This window comes from Danio rerio, chromosome 3 (genome assembly GCF_052040795.2).
Source record: "Danio rerio strain M-AB ecotype USA chromosome 3, GRCz13ab, whole genome shotgun sequence".
NCBI lineage: Eukaryota > Metazoa > Chordata > Actinopteri > Cypriniformes > Danionidae > Danio > Danio rerio.
In genome coordinates this window covers 23,954,975-23,980,674 of record NC_141023.1, presented here as the reverse complement: position 1 = coordinate 23,980,674, position 25,700 = coordinate 23,954,975, and the positions used below count along the sequence as shown (strand labels likewise).

Genomic DNA, 25,700 nt, shown 5'->3' with positions numbered 1-25,700 from the left:
TTAAAACGACTTTAGGTAAAAACTACTGGTAAAATCAAAAGTAGGATATAAAGCTGCATGACCATTAAAGCTAGTGCTTCTTTGTTCCACCAGAGGGCGCGAATTATCCATTGAAAATATTAAGACATGCCAGCAAAACCTGAATCTATACGCCAGATGGTAAAACAGCAGTACATACAGTGAATCTGTTGAAACTTTTACTATTAACGTTGTAAATTATAAAGAGTATTTAAACTTATATCATGTTTGCAGTCAAAATATTGTAATAATGAAGCTATAAAGAAAAAAAACATGGCAACAACAATAACTGGAAAGTAATTACTGGTTTTTAAGTTATCGTTATAAAACAGATGCCCAAACTAGGGCCAGCGGGCCAAAGTTTGCCCATGGTAACCTTTGATTTAGCCCACCATTCCATCTGAGAAGAGAGTAAGAGATCAGAGATCATCATTTCTAATTTAAACTTTTTTTTAAAGCTAACTGGAAATAAATGTTTTAATTCAATGTTGCGAATGAATCAGTTATTTTAAAAATGTGTAAATACTGTCACTCAATGCATAAAGGACAATACAGATGACATCGGTGAGCAAATGAAGGCAAAAACAGGTGCCCCTTGACTAGTGTAAATTAGATAGTGGTGACAGCAAAAGTCAGACAAAATACCTAGAAATATTAGGGCGAGGTTGATTGATCAATGAGGCATCAGTAGCAATCCCAAGAAAAATATGGCACAGTTAATGATGTTATATAAGAGTATAATTGTTGATGTTTTTTGAGATTGTAGATTGGAGGACCACGTTTTCCATCTATCTTTAACCAAACACACCTGATTTGGATCTTCAGCTCATTATGCAGAAACTGAAAGACCTGTAGTGGCTGTGACAGACAAAGGAGACATCCAAAACATGAAGTGTCAGTGGTTCTCCAGGAACGTGGTTGAGAAACACTGCACGAAAGCATTTGGTATTAAGATTGCACCTAAAAGATTTCATTTTAACAACAAATTTTCCTTTATACTCTGAACAAAGAATGGCAATTTTACAGAGTGAACTATGAGAATGACAATTAAAAATATTAAAAACTGAAGCCGAAAACATTTCAGCTTCTCTGAGTCACCACAAGTCCCTATGGAACAGCATGTTTGATGGTGTTGAAGGGATAGTTTACGCACCCTCATCCTTGCTGAGAGACATTTTCTTTCTGCTAACATAAAACAAGGATTTTTGAAATGTTGTATGCAAAAGACTTCAAATCACTTCCTCATGAGGTTTGCTTCACTGGAAACAAAAAAAAATATTCAAGGCATTCTCACGACATTTCATCTCTATTTTATGTTGACGAATGGTGTCTAATTCTAAAAAACATACTTCACAACAAAGCACACTTATGAAATCTCCATCTCATATACTTTTGTGATTGTAATGGGTCTCTACAGATGTGAAGATATATCCTTCTCTTTTCTTTATCCTTCATGGCTCAAATCACTAGATTCACTAAGTGAATTATGAGAGTTTTTAATGTATTTTTTTACAATTATGTTTGTTGCTGAATGTTTAAACGCAAACTGATTTGGTAAAACCAACACTATTGCTGCTGTTTGTTCTGGCCAACAATCACAATGGGATGACACTAAATGTTGGCATAAATGGGACATAAATCCCTGAGTTTTTTTCAATGTACAACCACTTTTAGATGTAGCTAAAATGCATTGAATTGTTTCCATAGTGCACTCTCAGAAATAAAGGTATGTGAGCTGTAAATGGGGTGGTACCTTTTCAAAAGGTACACATTTGTATTTAAAGGCTCCATATTGGTCATGAGGCATTAATATGGACCTTTTAGATACAAATTTGTAACTTTTGAAAAGGTACCACCTCAGTGACAACTCTTGTACCTTTATTTCTGAGTGTGTAAATGCTCAAGTCAGCCTTCATGAAAACAGTAATTTTAGGATCTGCACTTGAGATAATGGGGTGCCTCAGGGCTCTGTTTTTGGACAGGTCTCAGCATGGGGAAAGAGGTGGTTCTTTTTTACCCAAAATCGTCCCCCTTTTGTCATTTATTAGGCAAATAACAACCTGGCCAGCGCATTCAACTTTGCGCCAAGTCAGAATTTATCCATTTGAATAATAAAAATAAAACATAATAGTAATAAAAATATTATTAATGTAGAGCTTTAGCCAAAATAGCATTTAAATACATTTTAATATGGGCTGCCTTTGGTGCTTCACACCTTTTTATTGTTCATTTTTTGTTTAGAAAAAATACAGTAGTGAAAGATGACTTCTCTGATGTCAGATTGTATGTTTGCTTGAACAGCTGGATGTCGGACTCAAGAAAAATAATTGTTTGCATGGGTCAAAACAGATTATTTAGTGACAGCCAAGGATTCCACTTGGTCTTAAAGCCTTTTTCAATGGGTTATTTTTTACAATTTATAATGGCATATTTAAACGAAGGAAAATGAGCTCATGTGAAAGAAATTTTGGACTTTCTGCAAGCTTTCAAACCTCTGCAACTGATCCAGAATACAGCAGCGATGATGGTAAATGATCCAAAAAGACTGCGCACAAGACTTGTACACCTTCGTTTATTAGTTTGCACTACAGTAGTCAACATTTGAATTAACGTAACACTTAAGTTCAGGTCACAATTCATACTGGCCTATTACCTGTCTATTATTAAGATATTAACTTTTCATTTGTATTTATAAAGTATTATCTTATTCTGCATCCCTAATCCTGCCTAAAACCCAAACTTAACGTCTAGCGTACTAACTATTAATAAACAGGTATTAAACTAGTAGTGTTAGTTAATGTTTTGTTAATACCATTAATTGTGACCTAAACTAAAGTGTTATTAAAGTAGATCAAAACCTTTCATTGAAGTTGTCCTAAAATTAACGAACAACACCCATTCTTGACTTCAAATGTTGACTACTGTAGTTGCCAATAGTCACTCATATCAAATTAAATGCACTTTAAACATCCACTGGCTCTCCTTTCCTTTACCTGAATTCACTACTTTACCTCATGTGCCCTCGGCAAGCTTGCATTCTAAAAGTGAACTGCACATTGTGATGACATGCCAAATCAGAAAATCACTTTCAATGACTGTCATCTTTACTGCTCACCACCAATGAAATCACTTGCCTAATTTGACCCCTTTGAATTTTCTATTGTACACATTTGTAGATCTCTTTTGATAAAAGCATCTGTCTAACGATTAAATGTACAATATTAGTGTTATAAAGATTTACATGTCTTCTGTAGTGACAAGATAGAGCAAAATCTGAGAAAAATCTGAGCAACAAGCTTATAGTCTTTATTTGCATACACTAATCAAGTGAATAAGGTTTAGATTTCATCATGACAAGCATCTTCATTTGCTCGGCTAGAGCATTTACCTGTTTAGTTACCTACTAAAATCATCCTGTCACCAGTTTAAAATTCAAGAAATTTCGATATCTAAGCACATTGAAACATCAGACAGTGACTGGAGACAGATCTGACAGCTCAGTGTGTGGGCTTTATAAATGTCACAAAATGTGCAAACAAACACATTCTGGAATTATGTATATGCACCTGCTAATGAAACCCTTCATTGTTGGCAGGTGCTGCTGTGTTCTCTTCCTATTTTAGTATTTATGTATATATATTTATTCATTTATTTGCGCACTTGTGTCTTATGTAATTCCCATGTGCACTATAATAACTCTTCTAAAGCCAAGAGAATCTTGCAAGTTCTCTTCAAGACATTATATCACCGTTTTTGGTTTCTTACTTCTTAAATACTTTTACTTTTAGTTGACAACGACTCATTAAATTTGCCAAATTGCATTAAAAAGAACAGCATTTCACATAAATGCTGTTCTTTGGAACTTTCCTAGACTCCTCAAAAAAAAAAAAAAACTGTTTTCATGATTTGCTTTCAAAGCAGAACAAGAAATATATAAAAAGAAATTTGAATAAATATAGAATTTGAGCAGAATCTTTGTCTATAGACCATTTCAATGTGGTGATGTTATTAGGCCATAAACAATTCCTGCTTGTTTTTAAACTATTTTAGAACTTTAACATGAGGAAATTCAATCATAACTTAATGTTGATAACTTTATTTATCATTATGTGGTTCTTTTTTGAATTCTCAGAAGCTATAGAACTAAAACAGAACTGGAAATAACAGAATAAACAGAAAATAAGTTGGGACCATTGTTTTGTTTACATCCCTCAAAATGGTCTATTAGAAAGTTTCAGAATGCTAAAATTATTCATAATTGATATAATAGCAATCTTGCCTTTAAATTTTATTTTGTACATTTATTTTGCATGTTTAAATTCTTTCCAAAATATCAAACGTTTTTTTTTTAAATAGCATTAAATCAGTTTACAAAAAAATACTTTAATTTGAGCTTTTTCATTGCACAACTTATACAGTAACATCACTTTGGTACAGTAAGGTATGTGTTGTGAAAAAGAAATATATATTTTTATTTTTGTCTCTTTTTTGTCCATTAAATAATTGTATTTGTATTGCTTATAGGTGATATATTAACTAAACTTCTACTGTTGAATGTGATATGCTTTGCATACTAATAAAGCATTTTTACAAAAGTAGATGAAGCTGATAGAAATGCAAAGGCCTGATTGCCTAAAATTGCTTGGGTTGAAACTGAAAACAATATATGCAGTTGAGAAAGTCTTATGCTTTTAATGTTGTGCAGAGAATTTGTAGAAGAAGAGGATGTATGTATGGGTGCGGCCAATGGAGAACTGGAGAATGATTGACAAGTGACAAATTCCACTAAACTCCACCTGTTAATATCAGCTGCCTATAAAAGTTGAAGTCAGGAAATGAAAGTTGTTGTGCACCTCCTGAATGTAACCATTGGGAATAACAGAATTCTGTGAAGCAAAATATTAATTTGTATCCAAAAAATGACTACGATTTTTGACATTGAAGAACACCCTCTCCTGACCATTTTTATTAAACACGCATGGAATTGAATAGATATTCCAACATAAGAAATGAGGAAATGCTGTTTTTCTTTTTACATGTAATAAAAAAAATCATAAATTCTAATCCAGAGATGTCAGATGCATCTCAAAGAAAAGCGATTCATCAAAGGAACAAGCTTGACATCAGAAATCCTGGAATTATAGGAAAACATACGCACATGATCACTTCGCCATACGCAGAGCACTCGCCTAAAGCCAGGCTTCTGCTTATCTCAAAAGATCCTTTACATAACATGCAGCAGTTGTAAAAGAAGAGACCAGGGAAATCAACCTTTTTAAGCACCAGCCAACTGGCAGGAGCGGATTTGACATGACTTTATCCCCAAAGTGCAGAGACACCATCCATTGCATCATTAATTCAGAGGCTTACTGCTGAACATAGAAAGGCAGATCTCAAGTGTAAAGTCATTTATCTGTGGCTTGTGCATTTCCACATACACAGCTCAACTCCAGTCGCACAACAGATGCACATCTACCCTAAAGCACAAACAAAGCAGATTACTGAGATCTGACTAATTAATCAAGTACACTTTAAAATGTACTAAAGAGTGAGGCTATGTTTGAAAAAGTACTCTATATACCATAACTACTTCTGCAGTTTCTACAAGCAAAAAGCAGGATAAGCCACTAAAATATGGCTAGAGTAAATCATTACTATATACGCATAAAAACAGAATGATCAGAATGACATGCTAAAGTAAAAATAGTTGCTGCTTTAGTTTAAGTTGAGTTTATTATTAGTTTATTATAAGAGTCAAATTACAATACATTAAAATGACTTACATGATCCAGATCAATCTGGTATTACTTAAAAAAAGAGAGAGAGTTTTACTGGCACATTTTTTATTTAATATATACAGTATATATTAGGATTTCTTTACCTTTTAGACAGGACATTGAAAGACCAGAAAGCATTGGGAGCAGTGAGAGCAAGGATCAGCAACGAAACTTGAGCCAGAAATGGAACTAGGGTAACTGTGAGAACCTCAGTGCTATAGCCCTTATTCTTCGATGCAGAAGTGCGCTCGTTTTTGCAATATTTTAGAATGTCCGATTCAGCTGCCAATGGGATTACCAGGAATAATATACGGCAGAAAACATTCAAACTACTACTCTATAAACAACTGTTTGATTGACTATACAGACAAAGTAGAATAACATAATAAGAAAATATTAGTTTGCAACATCAAGCAGCAAAACAAGCTTTTTTTAACGTCTATGAATGAATAGAAGTGAGACCGGAAGTCTCAAGCCAAAACGATTTAAATGGCTGCGCCCACTCGTACACAGAGAACAAGGTGAATATTTTAGTGCACTTAACATCTAGGCTACTAGGTGCTGACGAGGACTGAAGTATTAAAAGCTCATCAGCTAATGGTGCTCCTCAGAGATCACGTCTTGGCCCACCAAAGGTCTCCATTCACAACTACTTCAATGAGACCCAAGATTTATAAACAATGATTTATTTTATCATCATAAGGCAACTCAACAGCCATCTTGGGTTTGCACTTTTCAACATCTGTAAAATTAGACTCTTCCTAACAGATCATGCTGCACAACTTTTAGTCAGAGTTCTTGTCATATCAAGGCTGGACTACCGCAATGCTCTTTTAGCTGGTGTCCCATCCTGCACTCTACAGATGATCCAGAGGGCCCATGTAACTCCTCTATTTATCTCTCTGCATTGGTTACAATAGTTCAAGCTCGAATCAAGTTCAAATCACTGATGATTTGAATCACTGAATGATCTTTCCATTCCCACTCGGACTGTGGATACTGGTGTCCTTCAAACAACATCTAAATATCCATCTCTTCAAAGAACACCTGAACCCCGGTGAATAATATCAAAACCACCTATTAAAGCACTTTCTCTCTCTCTTTCTCTCTATAAAAAAATCCTACTCTAGCACTAAATTCTCTGAGCACAAACAAGTTACTTTGAATAACTAGCACTTTTTGTATATATTGCCTCTTCTTGTTAAATCACTGAATGCCTCCTTACTGTAAAAAGCAATAGCTGTTCTCACTAGTAAAATTAAGTGCAGTTAGTTGATTATGAATAAGTTTGTCCACCACACAATATTGAATCAAGTAATACCAACTTTTTAACACATTACGTTGTGAAACTACATAAATTAAAGTAATCTTGACTTACAATAATATGCATTTTTTACAACTTTTGAGTGGTCATGTGTTAAAAGCATGTTAATCATAGAGAATGGTAATGAGGGAACTAAGGAAACAGGTGGAAGAATTAAAACTTAAACATAATCAGACATAAGCATAACAAATCTGAGAGCTTTTTCAATTCTTTGATGTTCAAAATTTATAAATAAATTAATATATTATAACATATTAATGCATATAATAATATTTATGATTGTGTAATAAGTGATATTATACATTTATTTATATTATAATAAGTAAATAAATAATATTATATAAATATGATTTATATGTATTATTATTATTACTATATTAAACCTTGGTTGAAAATTACTTGTTATAAAATGTTACTTTTTTTTGCAGTATGCGGATGCTATATAATACAATAAAATGTTTTAGAAGTGTAGGTGTTAGTTATTAGGGGGGCACAGTGTCACAGTGGGTAGCGCTGTTACCTCTGGACTCTAAAAAACGCAGGGTTGAATCTATAAATACATTTTGGGATTAATTGTGCATGACTGAAAGCAGTTGGGTTGTCTGGGGTACTGCAAACACACAGTTGGGCTCAGGCTGCCCATGCTTGGTCAACCCAACTGAAACTGCAAAAGGGGTTCTCTCACCTTTGATTTTTTTGACCCAACCGGTTTATTAATTTTTGTCTTTTGTCTTTACTTAAATGCTTTAGTTCAGCTTACTTGATAATTTTAAGGCAATCGGTTTCATAATATTTTTCCAGTAATGTGAATGCTAATAAGAAGTTACCCTAACTAATTTTTTTGAGTCAACTGTAATGAAGTTTACTTTGTAAATACAAACTGTTTTAAGCTATGCTCACTTAAAATTATTACACTACTTCACTTTTTAAGTAAAGCCAATTGGTTTTAAAGCAACTGGTTTCCTCAATTTTTCTAAGGTCAACTTATTATATTTTAGAGTGCTCAATTGTTAAGTTGCTCAATTGTTAATCTTTGAAACGCCTCCCAAGCACATAACCTATCTCTTTAAATGGGGAAACCTCAAATTCTCCAATTTCAATGAATAATCAATAGAAATAAACATCACTCTCATAAATTTTGCTTCTAAAGTTTAAACATGACAAAAAAAAAGATTATTTTCAGGTTGCCCAATCTAATGAGCATGTGCTTCTGAAAAGAACAAATTCAAGACACCAACCTCCTATTATGGCTTTTTTCTTTTTTCTGGATGTGATCAGACGTCATCCTGTCAATGCATCTACTCTTTCTGTATCATCCCCTGAATCATGCTTGTTAAAACACATATTAACACATAAAATCTTGTTAAAATACACTCCAGAATGTTCGATTGTGCAAACCCCAATTTCTCTGCATATTATGTATTTCAATTCTACAAAGCATCAGACTTTACAATCCTTTGCAGCATCTTTAAGACAACAGCCTGCTGTTTCACTCATAAATACACAAAAGCATCCTGCCATCCTGTTTATTAATACTGTATGTGTCAAGAGGCTAGACGTCAAGCTCAGGGACAGACTATTAAATATTCATCCTCTGTCTTTCTCACACTTTTCTTCTTATGCATTACCTTACCTAATTTCTCCTCCTCTGTCTATATGCTCTCTTTCTGCTGCATCTTTTCATCTTTCACACAGCCTGTTGCTCTGTCATTCGGAATTCAGAAGGAGCTGTTGCACTTTTCGGGTGATGCATTATTTGAGGCACGTGGCATCTGACAGCTTTCCAATTCCTGATATAAAGCATAAATGTATGGATGAAAGCTTAACACACACACAAATAAGAATATAGTGTTAGTGACAAATCTCCACATGTGAAGGAGGAAACGTGTTTGAGATCCTCTACTGGTGCATTCACTCACTGTGCCAAACAATGAATATTTTATTCAGCCCCGAGTGAGAAAGAAAGAGAGCGAGTGAAATAAGAAAGTCGCAACTATCGTCAACAGTTACATAATTAGACACTCTGGCAGATGGGGATAGTATAGCAAAACTACAAACACATCCAGTTCAATGATACAGACGTAAGCTCTGGAGTTAAAAGGCTTATTTATATAAACCTTTTAAGATCATTCAAAAAGTGTAATTTCCATTTCTTACTTTTTTTCAGGCATTTGATCGCTGAATTCAGAATGAAGAGCTGTACTATCCATGAACCCTGAAAAGAAAAATCAGGCAATTAAAATTCTGATGCAATAGCATAGATGGATGGCCGCCGTTGCATCCCTCTTAGCAACAACCCCATTTACAGTATGTGGTCAAAATTACCTGATGAAGTTCAGATTGAGTATTATAATGTAGATGGTTATGTAAGTTATTGAGTGTGGCTTGGTTGTTGGTGCCAGGCTGGTTTGAGCGTCTACTGGGAGTTGCATGCACAATCTTCTCTGGCTTTACAGAGAATATTCTGAAAAATATTCAGTGAGTGGTGTGGGTGAATGTTGATACTGGTTTGACCTGATAGAAATGCAAATAGCAACTAAAACATTCACTTCAACTGAGAATCGCAGAAGGGCAAGGTGCGAATTATAAAATGACAATCAGGGGGGGTGAAGTTTTTCGCTTAAGTTCGATAATATGCCTCAGTGAACCAAATTTATATATTTATTTACATCTAATTTAATAATCAAACTTGTTAATTTTCAGTGTTTTGAGGGATATTGAGTGGTTCTTAATGACATTTGTGATATTAATTAAACAACGACAGGTTGTGTTCCTGCACCTTTTAATGGATGACCATGAAAGACTGCACATATTTGTTATTTTGCTGTTTAACTTCCATGTGTGACCCAGTGTATAATAAAATACAAACTGCTGTTTTGAAGAAACATGTTTTGTAAACACTTATGCCAAGTTCAGGCTGCATGATTTTCAAAGTAGTCGTGTCAGAGGTTTTCACACTGCATGACTGTCTGGGGTAGTGTTTCATCCATGCTTTTTTTTACACTGCAAGATGGATTGGCGACAGGGGGTCACCGACAACTTTGTCTCGGTCCAAAAACATCCCTTACAACTAAACACACACAATAAGTGACATGGTAACATAGTATATTTATTATTAACTACATAATGAGAAAGAAGCCCATAGTTGGGTAGAAAATGTAGCTATTTTGCTCACTTGGCCTTTGAAAGGAATAAGCAATTTCTCCTCGACGCTATTTCTTTTTTGATATTGCTCAGATGACACGTCACACAGACACGGGTGCTCCTGCCAAATTTACTTCTTGCGTCTAAACAGACTTGAGTAAAAGCATTTTGAACTTCTCCCCAACCTCTCACTGGCTTGCAGATACCCATACTAGTGGATGCTGCTTTCTCATTGGCTGTAGGTGATCGCCGATGTAATTTTCTGTCAGAACTCATGTCACACGGCATGATTTTGAATCGCCGACAGGTCCAGATATTTAGCATCCAAATACCTCATGGGTTATTGCAACTCATTGGTGATTCTCTTAGATCACATCTTTGATAGTACACACTGTGTGATTGTTACTCACGTGAACAAGCTGCGATTTGCCTGTGATTTCAGGCATTTGTTTGATTTGTTTGAAAACCTGTCGGCGAGTCAAAAGCAGGGCTAAAATCATGCAGTCTGAATAGTCTGTTGGTGATCTACATTTGTTGGTTTCAAACTGATTAATTAATATTTTTAGCGTAAACATGCATTCACAATGGTACAAACCATTATAGATTAGAGCAAACTATTATTATTTCTTAACTATTAAAGGCAGAACCCCCATACATCTTGTTTTAATGTCCTTAAGGGGGGATCAAGCAGTAACTAGGGAGGTCAGACTGCTCAAAACCCCCCTGTAATTCGCACCCTGCAGAAGGGTATCTCTGAATGTATTAAAGCAGATACATTAGCAAGAGACCACAGTGTTATTCCTGTAAACTAAGAACAAGAGATTGGGGCAATTATTCATCATTGGATAGCTGAAACATTGGAAAAAGAGTTTTGCATTCTGATGCAGCATTCAGATGGAAAGTGTCTTTATCCAATGTAAAAAAAAAAGATAAATAAATGTTGGGTTCAACACAACCGATTTGTTTTGGGACAACAAGAAGCAATTAAGTTAGCTTATTAGTTTTTACAAATCTAAGTGGATTTAACCTGCCTGATCTCACAAGGAAGTGTAACTATTTTGTTTTGTCAGTTTAGTGGCTAATTCATATGAATTCATATGAGTTCAGTTGTATGAAAATGTACAATTTTAAAAAGAAGACACCCTACCTCGTCCCTAAACTCAACTGTCATTGGGGATAACGCAAATCATAGTAAATTGTATGAATGAGATTGTTTGAATACACACAAATTAGCCACTAAATCCTGTGCCTTTGATATAGTGTTGGATTTAATAAATCAATTAAGTTATCCCTCAAGAATTGTGTTGTTCAAATAAGTAATTTGAACAAACAGAAAAACATATTTTTTTGGTTGTATGTGTAAGAACATGAGGCACAATGGTTTGGAATGTTTTTTGGGGGAAAAAAGCACAGTATAAAGCATGGGGGTAAACGGACACAGCCACAGAGTGCCTGTAAACAGAAAGCTGCAACAGTTGCACCGCCTTAGAGATCTTCTGATTGGTCCACTGCTGTAGAACTGACAGAGAAGAGCGAGCTGTCCTGCCAGTGAAACTTGACACACCTCTTGACACAGTGCTTCTAAAAATGCAAGCTAATTGCTCCCACAAATTTGTCAAGTGATTATTTACGTTGAAAAACAATAGAAAAGTAGTTCTTTGTGAACGGTCCCTAATAGGGAATATGCAGAAGCATGCAGAAGAGCTTCTAATTTTGCAGTAACCTGGGTCAAATGTTTAAGGTATTTTTTCTTTAAAAATCAACAATCTCCACTGCCTGAATTATAAAGTGCATCACAGAATCTACAAGTAGCACTGCATTAAATTACATTTTTCCAGGCCAAGTTTTTAAAGATTTTAAATTTATTTAACGCCAGCATTTACAATGGCATGTCTGTGATAGCCTGCTGATCCTGACAGGTGTGTGTGTGTGTTTGTAAACAGCTTTTCAACTCGGTTTACACTTTTACAACAAAATGAATAATTTTTAAATAATATTAATCACATTACAACATCGATGCTATAAAATGAATCGTATAAAATTGAAGAAGTTACATTAACTATTCACCGGAAGTATATCGGTTTGGGGAGAAACACTAGCTCTGCATATACCCTATTGTGTGTATGTATATTTGGCACACTTTGAGCCCCTTAAAAGTAGCCTAACAGCATAATTAAACACAAAAATACTATGGAAGTCCATGGTTACAGGTTTCCAGCTTTCATCAAAATATCTTCTTTAGTGTTCAACAGAAGAAAGATACTTAAACAGGTTTTGAACAGGTGAAGCGTCAACAATGAACTATCCATTAAAGGCAGCTCTGAAAGAAAAAGGGGGTCCAATCCAGTACTAGCAAAGTGTACATTATTAAATGATTGTAATGTGTAAATGTTACATGTAAACGTGACCAACCGACACCAAAAACTGAACTATGCATAAAACAAAAAACAGTAGACTGCTCAAAAAAAACTGAGGGAAACCAAAAGAAAACTGATTTGTATTCATCCCCTCACTGATGTTTTTTTCCCATCATGTTCACTATCGTCATTCCTTTTTCAGCACACACACGCACGCTTATGTAATCACTGTAATCCCTCTTCTGCTTCATCTGAACATTCACCATCTACAAATCACTATATGATGATCCTCCTCAGCTACTACTCTCTCTTTCATCAATCACTCTTTTGGTGATTTTTTTTTCTTTTCCAGGAAGGTTCTGCCACGAATGACAAATTAATTCCAACTCTTTTTTTGTTTTGTTTTTTTTTTGCCTATTTCACGCATATACCCCAAAATGAATTCTCAGATGTGATGTATTCTTACTATCTAATGATCTGGGTTTTAATCTGATCTTTGGCTCTCACTTCTCTTCCCGCAGCGTCTCTCTGTGGTATGTTCCTGGTCAGCAAAATGTCAGGCGGATCCTGCAGTACCCCAGAGACCGCCAAGCTGTTAATGAGGAGCGCAAGCCAAAGACACACACAGATCTGGGCTCAGTTTATCTGAAATACAGAGAAAGAGGGAGGAGGGAGCAGAAAAAAAGGGACTGGAAGATACTCTGGTAACAGATGGAAACTGCACTACTGGACTAAACATAAAGAAAAAATGAAAAGGAGAAGACTGGGAGCATGTAGACTGATAAAACATTTATGAATATGTAAGAAGAAGACAATGACTATTGAAAATCAATAACAGACACAGTCGCAAATATGGCTACTTGGAATAGAACAATATTTAATTGATATTATCTGATTTTGGATGGAAATTGGAAATACGCAGCAGTGATTATTAATACATGAATAAATATGTCAAATAGATTAACATTTATATTAACCCTTAAGCATCCTAATAATAAAGAATAAATAATTCGGGCTGTGTTTCTATAAACATACACTATGCATTGCTAATATTTTCAGTACTATTTGTAGTGTTAATACATGAGCTTTATTTCAATTCCTAAATCTATTTTTAATTCGGGATGACAACTAATTTAGGATCTTTATTGACGAATGCACCTCAAGAAATCCTGTTAGCTGGGATATTTAGTATTTTTATTTTTTATTATTTAGGGGAAATATGTTTATTATGTCATATCATGTATTGATAACAATATACATCATGATCATTTAATAGTTTATATATATATAGACAATACGGAAATTATTATTTCCGTGTTATTATACATTTATATGCATACGTTTCCGTAAGAACCTCTGTTCATTTTTAAACACAAGAGTATTAAAACATATCTTTTAAAGAAAAATGACTTCAATGCAATGATAAAATATGTTAGTTTTAAAATATGATTTCTCAACTGTGCCTACATTTCTAGCACATGATATTCACGAGAACGCCTAAAATTATGCACAGTCAGAGTCAGTTTTCACCCTGAAGGCCGTTTCTCCATATTTCACCAAGCTGCAGATTCAGCAACATCATCGGTGAAATATTAGGCCTTCGGCAGTAAATCATTTTGGCAAGCGAAACACACACTTTTGTGGGATATACAAAGTCAAATGTTGGATCTTCTGATATCACAGTAGACTCATGATTCTTTTTAAAAGTTTATTTATCTAAACAGAGCAATTATTGCACAGTGTTGACATAAAAACAATTAAAAATTGAATAAAAGACCATAAAAACCATAAAAGATTTCTGCATTGACACACTGCAGGATCTTTAGGAGTGAACATTCGGTTAAAATCTTGCCACAGCTGAAAAAAATGCATTATTGTCATGGAAATTGTTTCTCTGGATTACACCTGTAACCTATTGAATATGAGATCAGTATCAAAAGTGTAAAACAGTAACCATTCAACTTGGTGAAAGATTTAAAAACATATTTAAAACAACAAGATGAGTGCATCCTTGTACAGTCAGAGATGTCGATTTAGACTGGAATTACTGAAGTGTCTATTATTACAAAATAAAACTAAACAGCCGATTTGAGCTGAACACAATAACATTGGCACAACCAATGCTCTCAGAACAACTGATCAAACAGTTTCATCAGAATGGTCATTACTTTTGCTATTTCTGCTAGTTGTGCTCATGGTTCAGAAATTACACTTGCAATCAAATCACCAAAAAAGCACAATTTCTGTAAATGCATAAATTCTCCATGAACACCGTACCATCAAAATAGCGTTAAAAACGACACTGTAAAAAAAATCTGTAATTTCCGTACATTGTGATTCACTGTTTTTTTTTTGTTTTTGTTTTGTTTTTTGAATTGCATTATGGGACTTTAATCTCTGCTTGGTCTACTTTTGATGTTGAAAATTCTAACTCTACAATTTACAAGGTTCCCAGACTTCTTAAAAAGTACTTAATTTTTAGACATGCGAATTTAAGGCCTGGAAAGTATTAAAACAAACATAGGTCATTGAAAGTTCTTGAATTAAATTTTAAATTAAATTTGTTTATGGTTTTATTTCAACAATTCTACTAAATTTGTCAAAAACAGAGTGAAAAAATGATAAATTCTTAAATAAATAATCTTCCATTTAAATATGTACAAACATGTTTTAAAATATCATTTCAACATTTCAAAAACTACATTTAAATATTACCAACACTGTATTCAGCAAATTTAAAGTTCGATAAACATGACTTTTTAAGATGGTCAAACTTTTTCAAAGTATATTTCACATAAATATTAGGTGTAGCCAGGTGAAATGTCAAGTACTTTAATGGCGCTCCATATGCTGGGGTATGAATTACAAAGTGCTTGCTTTAATATTGATGGTGCTTTAAAAAGTCATTTTATCTGCTGTTCATGAAAGCATGGGAACCCTGAGTTTAACAAAGTGACTTTTATTGACATTTTAGTAGTTTGAAATTATATAATGTATAAGAAAGAATATAGAGAAATAAGTCTGGAAAAATATCAGGAAATGTTCTGGCAGTTTATAAAAATGTTTTTGTACTGCGATATACAACACCAACAACACTGTAAAAAATGCAGTGTTCCACACAATTCAATCATGCTCTCCCGACTCCCAACATAAATTAAGCTAACTTAACATTTTAACCAATTTATGTGGACTGAACATAAAAAATTAAGTTGTCCCAATTAAATCTCAAGAGCTTTGTTGTTTCAGCTCATTTTAAATACATAGTTTGAACGAGCAAAAAAAGAAAATGTTTTTTTTAAGTGAATAAATCACTTTAAACTATTAAAAATGTTCATAAAAGTCATTTGGAAGAAAGATCAGGGACCCCAATGCCATTTAAAATCATAAATGGGAGAAAATAAACTAGAATTACAAAAAACAGAAAACAGAAATTTTTTACAGTGTAATAACTGAACAAAATTCACCTGTCGAGTTACAAATTAAGACAGTGAATGGCAGCATTTATGAAATTCAGGGCTGTAAAATGGTAAAAAGTACCAATTGTATTATTGCACAACTACAGAAACTGTCGGGAATAAAGTAAAAAAACACCACCAAAAAAAAACGTCATAATCATATCACATTCAAGTATTCGTGATCCAGAAAGGCTGGTTACATACACATAAAAAACATGGCACACGATTCCTGGAGTGAGAATGAAAGGACAGAGAGAGAAAAAAACAGCAACAGAGAAAGAGAAATGTGAAACAGGTGGCAGAGCAGCCCACTGTGAGAGCCACTGCTGGACAGGAAACAGAATGAAAGAGACATGCACAGGAAAAAAAAAAGAGAGAGAGAGAGAGATGATATATGAAATGGACGCACATTCTGTCCTGCACAGTCTCACACAGAAAGCACACTCCTACGACAACCTGCCAGACAAATACAGCAGAGTGTTCAGAGCCTCAAAAAGACAGAAATGCAGACTGACACTTCAGTGGCTGCACAGGACATCAGTGCATATGCATTGCAAAAGACATGGATGGAGCTACATTAAAACAATGTATCTTGCCGCTAGTAATCCATTTTACTTCTCTAATGTAATACACTACTGTTCTCCATAGGCATAAGGTGAGAAGCTTGTAAATTGCAGATGACATATATTTGGTGGAATAAAAATATATATTTTCTTTCTCTCTGCTAGAGGTGTTAGACAAATATGTGGGGCTGATAAGAAAATAATCCATATTCATGATGTCAAAGTTAGCCTACTTCCTAAAAATGTAGTTATGCAATAGGGTTGTCGCGATACGATTAATTCATCTTACGATCCGATACCAAGCAGTACTGCGATACTGTAATTCATAACTCAAATTATAAAGAAAATTGTCAGAAATACTATATTTTACATGTTATAATAGGTCTTGTGTTTAATTCACAATTCTCTTTTCATTAAAATAAGTATTATTTGCACGTCACTTAAAACTACGTCACTATGTTCACCTAAAATGTATTCATTCTTTTTGTTTATTTTGTAGAAAACAGACCAAAAAAAAAATAAAGACAAAAACAAATTGTACCAAATTAAATTTGTTACAAAGATAGCAAAAAGAAATAAGGCTATATGAAGTGGTCAAAAATTGTTTCAATGTTTCCTGTTGCTATTTTGGGCTTTTCATCTATAGTTTTTTTTTCAGTCTTATCAGGTAACAATCTAAAGTAATTCAAAATTTTACTTTGTGAGTCGTTTCTTTTTAAAAGATTGTCTTTTCTATAAAAAAATGGTCTATTGTTGCACAAGTGTGTGAGCGTTTTAATGACTTTTCCACATCCAACATTATCTATTGTAGATAAACAGTTAATGATGATACTACCGTTTGGAAACTACAGTGGCACTGCCAGTATTTTGAAGCCATAGTATCGCGATACTACCATAGAGTATAACCATGCAACCCTTTTATGTAACAAAAGCAGCAATGTTACAAATACTGAAAAAAGCATATTGTTCATATAGAAGTTCAATATTTAATTTATTTAGGCCTATTATTTATTTGCTTGCTTGCTTGGTTTGGGACTTGTGGAGCTGTGCATCGATGGATTTGCTCTTCGGTGCTTAGACTTTCAGCATGGAAAATTAAACCACACTGAACTGAACTGAACTTCAACTCTGAAAACTGGACTGACACTAGACAATAGACAATGTTGCATGCTATTACTGACAGCAAGCCAAATCTGACTGTATTTATGAGATGAACATTTTGACAACAAAGAGCAAGGAGAATACATCACATGTTGTCTGAAGTAAGTAAGATTGCAGTACTGAGAGGGAAAATTAGAGATCATTCTCAAGCTTCTGTTACTTCAGTCTATAGCGAATGTGAATGGATAGTGATTGTGTTCTACCGTGAGCTTGGTTACCTTTAATTAGGTTGTAACTGCAGGACACTAAAATGAGATGTGAAATGCAGGACTGTCCTAAGAAATACCAACGTAATTTTACGGCAATTCATAACTTTTTGATTTAGTTGCTAAATCAAATAAACTGGTACAATCTAATTTCTACAATTTAGTACGATTTGCTCATCAACCAATGGCGGTTGGGTTTAGGGGCGGGGTGGAGTTGGGTGCCAAACCTTCTTTTTAAAATCATACATTTTCATACAACTAAACGAATTAGCTGAACGAAAAAAGAAGTTTATGCTGACTCAAGCTGTTGGTAAATCTGGCCCTACGTTTGTGAAGTGATAATGGTGAAAATTCAGCTTTGCCATCACAAAAACTAATTACATTTTAAAGTCTGTGTGAAATCAAAATGTTTATTTCACCAGTGCACATAGTTGATCTTAAGGAGAACTATTAAATGTAAAGTTAATCCACCCCAAAAAATTGTTCTGGTAATCTTTAATTAATATCTGCTCTGAAATGGCAGTGCTTCTGTAATAATGTCAGTCTGACGGCATGGGTGAAATACGAGCCACACCCCTTTAACTGAGAGGAAAAATGAAAAATGAGAGGAACACAATTCCATTTCAGTTGGAAATATTGTACTGAAATAGTCCAAAGTCCACAGTCCAAAAACATGCGCCATGTGATATAGGTGAATTGGGTGCGCTAAATTGTCCATAGTGTATAGCTGCGTCCCAAATCGCATACCTATGTACTATTCTACGCCATTTTGTAGTATAAATAGTGTAAGTAGTGTGTTTACACTGAAAATTCTAAAAATGTGCATTTTAATTACCTTGATGATGCACTCATTCAGCTGGTAAAATTAAGTGTGTAATGATGGACCCTTCACTCACTCAACGACCGCAGGTTTGCTCAGATAGCGGAAAGGGCAGAGTCATGGGGCGCACATGTTAAATAACTTTATTTATTTTGAATGGTGAAAACAAAATTTTCCTACGAGAGTGGTTATAGTCTCCCGATGGTAAATTCGGTTAAACTCATGGCAGGTATTATTTCATAATTTGGTAACAATTTGAATTTATGCATAATAAAAAACATTAGTGCTCCATTTGGGACGACACTTGTATACATATACTATGCTGTTGAGTGTGTAAGTGTATAAGTACAAAGTGCATGAGTGCATAGTATGACATATGAGACGCAGCTTATGTGTGTGAATGAGTGTGTATGGATGCTTCCCAGTGATGGGTTGCAGCTGGAAAGGCATCCGCTGCATAAAGCATACGCTGAATAAGTTCGCAGTTCATTTCGCTGTGGCGACCCCAGATTAATAAAGGGACTAAGCCAAAAAGAAAATGAATGAGTAACAGTATTGTAGTTTTTACCTGTATTTTGATCAAATAAATGCAGCCTTGGGGAACGTAAATTTTACTGACCCCAAACAATTGAACAGTAGTGTATTGCTAAGAGAAATCATCAATTTTAGAATTTGACTAGAAGAAAGTGTTATATACTAAAATAAATTAACAAATGATTGAGTCAAGCAAAAACGACTTTGCTAAAAACAAAGACTAAATGTTAAATGCTATTCATGCCAATGGAAAAGGAAATTTGTGAGAGGTGAGGCATTTGTTTTGATGAAATATTAGGCAAAGGTTTTCTTTGGAATAAAGTGCTATGATGAACTGTGCACAACATGACCAGGAACATGCTTTAAGAAAGTAAAAAGCTCAGAAACCAGACAGAAACTATAAATGTTCTTAACTAGGACCTGCAGTCAGTTGCAATGAACTTAGTTCCAGTAAAGTTTATTAAAATGCTTAAAAAGGTAAACCTGGTCAAATCCAAGTGTTCAGCTCAAGCTGAAGCCAATAAAATTTAAGATAGAGAAAGATGTTCTGCAGAAGTGCACCGGAATCTGTATATTTCTCACCATTCCCAATTTCACACATTTGTACACATGCACACTCGCATACACACGTCAAGTCAAATAGGGCTGCATAGATAAAACGGGTCCATGAGTTTAAATATCTCACACTGGCGATCGTGTGGACAGGAAGTGACATCAGGAGCATTTCCAAACGCACACAGCCAGACTTCCACCGAAGAACATGTAGAGTAGGTTCCTGACTTCGTGGGTCACCTCAAACCCAAAGCCCTCACCGATCACCACATGCCACGAACTGCCAAACTTCTTATCCATGGACTCCTTGATCATCTTGGCAGCACTCTGAAAATAGAGCGGACCAACGAGATGAAAGCATGTAGGCTAGTAGAACAGTCCAGATGGCCAGACTGCCAGTGTGTGAAGCGTCCTGACTCACTACTAGACAGAAACACGAAGCCCAACCCCACCTGTGTCACCCGGGGAGCACATTTATCCCATAGCAGTCGCTTCATAACATAAGCACACATAAACTGACTGACCTCATTGTTGGAGGCGAATTTCTCACAGGCCGTGACGCAGAGCTCCATGGTCTCCACACGCATCTCCTCTGGCATATCAGTATGCTAAAGACAAAACAACAGAAACTAGTCTCTAGATCTTGTTTAGGGCAGTATACTATATTAATGCATACAGCTTCAGCATCAAAATATATACAGGTTATAGTTAAACTGAATAATGTAGTTGACCATCTCCCCAGATTGGTTGGTAAGCAAACTGCTAGTGTTTTCTTTCTGTTCTTGTGATCAGAGTTTTTTAAACCAGATAAATGGGTAGGAATAAATATCTGGGTGACTCTGACAAGAGCGACTTGGTCAATGTACAGTCTCTTTGAAATGCTAAGGTGTGTGGGTTGCCCCGGGTCAGAAATGGTAAGAAATACTCAATAGTTTTTTTGTGTGTGTGGAGGAACAAACCACAAAGCAGCGACTGCCCAAGGCTTATTGACAAAGAAAGATATCCAATCTGATGTAAGCCAAAAGAAGTTCTAATGTAACACATGTAAGTCTGCTGGAGCTAGAATGCATCAGAATGTATATGATGGCTATCTATATCATTATATGAACCTATATTTAAGTGTCTAAAATGAATGGTGGAAGCAATGGAAGACCAACAGCAAATTAGGCAGGTGATCATAATATTTTAGTTTATCTGTGTATACTTGTAAACCAGTGTTTCTCAACCATGTTCCTGGGGGACCACCAGCTCTGCCCATTTTCCAAGTCTCCTTTATCAAACTTAATCAAAATCATCAACTCATTAGCAGAGACTGAAACACCTGTAATGGGTGTGACAGACAAATAGACACCCAAAACATGAAGTGTTGGCGGTCATCCAGGAACGTGATTGAGAAACACTGGTGTAAACTGTATTTATTATTTATATATTATATACTGAACTTTAGCTGAAATAAATGCAGCATTGGTGAGAATTAGAGACTTTCAAAAACATTTACTTCCAGTGATGTGAAAGTATTTGAATAGGATAATTCAGCCAAAAATGAACATTCTGTCAATAATTACTCACCTTTTTGGATAAAATCCGAAAGCTGCCTGATCCTTTATAGACAGCAAAAAACTTTTTGTGCTCACATAAAACTAAAATAACAACTTTATTCAGCCATTTCTTCTCCAGTGTCAGTATAGTGTGCGCTGAATAAAATTGTAATTTTTGTTTTATGTTCACACAAAACTCTTCTCATAGCTTAGTAATATTCTGATTGAACAACCGAAGGCATTTGGTCTGTTTTGAGGATGTCTTCTTGGCATTTTTTCTGGACTTTAAATGAGTTGGGAAACTTGCTGTCTATGTAGGATGAAGAAGCCCTCAGATTTCACCGAAAAAAATCTTCATTTGTTTTTTCGAAGATGAACAATGACCTCAAGGGTTAATAAAAACATGAGGATATTAATATAATTTTAATTTTGGTAGAACAAACCCTTTTTATAACAGAAATATATAATATGAGGATCCATGTTCTGACCAATGCAGTGCATGAAGTTATAATTGAAAAAGATTGTCATCCATAAAGATTAAAATAAAAGTTAAATAAAGATGCAGTGTAACTAACATGCATACATCACTTCACATCATAATATTTTAAAAACGTACCTTTGTGCAATTTAAATGTATCTCACACTTTTTGCACATTTTCTTTCAATTACGGGTAAAGGTCAACATTGTGAAAAGCAAACTTAATAATGTGAAAACTAGGGAGATATAAAATAAGGCTGAGAAATCAAGACAGAATGCAAGAAATGTGCAGAAATCAAGAAAGCATACAAGCTTGTAAGTACACTCATAAAATGCCTTTTGCTGCATGTTCAAACTACTTATTTAAAATGAGTTGAAACAACACAATTCTTTGTGTTTTTTTGGGGCAACCTAACTGTTTTAAATATTAAATTCATTTAAATTAGTAAAAACGATTAAGTTAGCTTAATCGATTTGTGTTGAAAAAACATGGAAGGAATTGTGTAGAACCCAGAATTTGTAATAGTGTTCAAGAAATAACTTCTAAAGAAAGAGTAGCAATTATTTATTTTATTTGTATTTAGTTAATCCTGTGCCTGATATTGACGTCTATGCATGCATAATGGTCTAAAAAATTGAATCATGATAAAATCAAACTCTTGATGAAAGATGGAAAATGGAGCACTTTAAATGATTTAGCAGACAAACAGAGACACATCCATAACTGGTAATTTGTATCTAGGTCACAGCATCCGCCGTGCTGCACCCACCCTGATCAGCGGAAAGCTTTGCAGTCTTTTGTAGTCGGCATCCTCTTTTTTACCATCACCGGTTTCTGCCATCCTTTCCTTCACTAAAAAAAAGAGAAAGAGAGAGAGACAGAGGGATTAGTCCTGTCTGGTGAAAAGGAAAACTAGAACATTAGGTCAAACCTCTCACATGTAGTTAAAAATTGGGTGAAGTTTCTTATGTGCATAGCATTTGAAAGAGAATGAACAACACATATGCATCTCTTTAAGTAAACCTTCAAGAAATGTTATTAGAATTTTAAGCAAAATATGAAATTCTCTTGCAGGGTGACTGTACTCATCAAATATGCGTATTTATCCAAATGAATGCTGAGGCTGCAAAAAAAATATTTTTAGTTTAACTGTTGTTATCTAGTTGGGCTCTATTTTCCAAAACACTAATTAGGAATTTATACATTGATTTATTGTGCAGCCTTAATCAATGTCACACATAGTGCATATTACAAGCATTGCAGTAGATATTGATTTAATTTTGCTTTTCATTAGGTATTATTATTAAATGTCAATTTTTATACCTCCTTTACACCTACAAATAATACCTTTCGGTGATATTTTTATCTTTTTTTATATCTTAGCGCTGATTGCTATTTTTTGGCATGATATAAACAAGCATGAGTAGAACTAATTTTTAAAAATGTCTTCTTTTGTAGTCTGAAAACAAAAGAAATGGCTATGGCATTTACACAAAAGTAAATAAATAATTCTCAGCTTTTCTTAACTTACACTGTAAGTGTTATGATTCCACATAATAAAACAAAACTATGCTAATAAACAAAAAATAAGTAATAGTTTCACAAAAATAAAACGCTAACATATCATACAGTCCATGTAAAACAATAGCAGCTGTCTATTATCGTGCATACTGATTTCATGCCCAATGAGATATGTAGTAGTACCTAACTTGCCTAATTTTCACACAATTTTGACCATTTAAAACAACTCAAATATTATTTTAAAATGCGAAGAAAATAACAAGCTCCAAACATCTAATGGGTCAAGCGAGGGTTTCAAGCATTAAAGCAAGTAAAAGTTTAAAATTTAGCACCAGAAATCGTCCTGAAGAACTAACTTTTAGATATTATCATCTCTAATTACATATTTATCATATCTAATTTAGATATTAATCATATCTGATATTCAAAATAAAAATACTACTTAATACAACTTGTTTTTTAGTGATGAGTTGCAGCTGGAAGGGCATCAGCTGCATAAAGCAAATGCTGGATAAGTTGTCGGTTCATTTCACTGTGTTGACCCCTGATTAATAAAAGGACTAAGCCAAAAAGAAAATGAATGACTATATGGTACAGATCAGAATAAGTATAGACTATTTTGTGTATTCATGTAGTACATTTTGAATTGATATTTAAATAAAAAAATAAAAATAAAAAAATATATATATATATATGTAAACACATATATATATATATATATATATATATATATATATATATATATATATATATATATATATATAAACATATATATATATATATATATATATATATATATATATATATATATATATATATATATATATAAACATATATATATATGTTTATAAACATTTATTTAAATGATTCAAAAGCATATACTTTAACACCGTTTTATGTAGCCTATATTAATTCACTTTAATGAATATCGTTTTATTTTGGCCACCAAGATGTCTCCGAGTCTAAACGTTTACTTTCTTCTCCTTTTACGTGATCTAAAACCTTTCTGCTAAAAAGTTAAAAGCAAGCTTATTTGTCAACTGTCCTACAAACCATATAATATAAATTAATAAAAACGCTTTTACATGTTTGGCACAAACATTCATTCTTTAAAACGGTCAGCACTACTGGTGTTTACTTAAACATTGACATATGTGAACAAATAAACTCGTTGAATTAATGCATGATTAGAGAAAACTGCACGATACAGATTGGAAACCGAATCAGCCCAACATGTAATTGCAAATATCAAACTAATTTTAATGAGCTCAAATAATAAGTAACTGTCATACGCATTGATGTTAGCAGTCTTGGCGCATCGTAATATATGAATAAAGATTTAAATTAAAATAACACGTGTCGATTTAGCGTTTGTTTTTAGCATCTTTGAGCTAATGTTGGCTAGCTAGCGCGCTCGTCTCTATCTCCTATTACTCAACGACGGAGAACTGACTGAAAAAATGGACGAATATAAACAAGAAAATCATTAAAAGCTCCGTAAACGCTCGTTTATGTCGACACATGTATATAACCTACCGTTCTGTCACGATTTATACAGACTCTCTCCTCCGTTAGTGTTGTCATGGAGACATCCAGGCCTTTGCAACCTTCTACTCACGTGACATGTTCATTTCCGCCTCCGTCTAACTTACCTTCTTTTACTTAAGTAACAGTACTTATTTAATAGTACTTTTTTGCATAAGGTTAGCAGTATGATTGTTTTAAATGACACAACTTTATCCTTTGAAACTCAATATAATATTTAATATGATGTTTCATATAATGATTTCCAATGCATTTCCAAGAAATTATCTGAAGATTAAATGAAGATAAAATAAAATCCTGATGTCATTAATTTTTTAAGCTTAATCAAATTAACCTTATGAGTCCATTGAACTTATATTACGTTAAACTGGTTTAAAACAGCTTGCTTGACCTATAAAATAGACTATGCACAGCTAGAGTTTTAAAGACAACGATAAACTTCTGGTGAAAGCTTAATGTGACTATTTTCTTTTTTTGCAACTTTATGTTTATTTTGAACATTCAATTGAGTACAATCATACGGCATTTCAAGGTACATTGGTATCTCAGTATGTGAACTTAGGTGGTATAAAAATTACGTGCATTATTGTCAGGTGTATTTACTACATAGTAGTACTCAAATTTTGTAAATTATCAAGTGAAAAACAGCATAAAGAGAAGAAAAATAAAATAAATAAATAAAAAAATAATAAAAAAATATATAAAT

The 25,700-nt window shown here is 34.0% G+C and overlaps 1 protein-coding gene across 2 annotated transcripts; it reads right to left on the bottom strand.

Annotated features, from left to right (window-relative positions):
• Positions 1–14,314: 14,314 nt before the first annotated feature.
• dnal4a (dynein, axonemal, light chain 4a) lies at positions 14,315–25,065 on the bottom strand. 2 transcript variants are annotated; one of them, XM_087242515.1, is made up of 4 exons: positions 24,742–25,065; positions 22,698–22,780; positions 20,436–20,519; positions 14,315–20,238 (listed from the first exon to the last, which is right to left on the bottom strand). In XM_087242515.1, exons 1-4 carry the CDS (start codon positions 24,743–24,745, stop codon positions 20,074–20,076), a joined length of 336 nt encoding a protein of 111 aa, XP_087098641.1. In that variant the 5' UTR covers positions 24,746–25,065; the 3' UTR covers positions 14,315–20,073.
• Between the last annotated feature and the right edge of the window lie 635 nt (positions 25,066–25,700).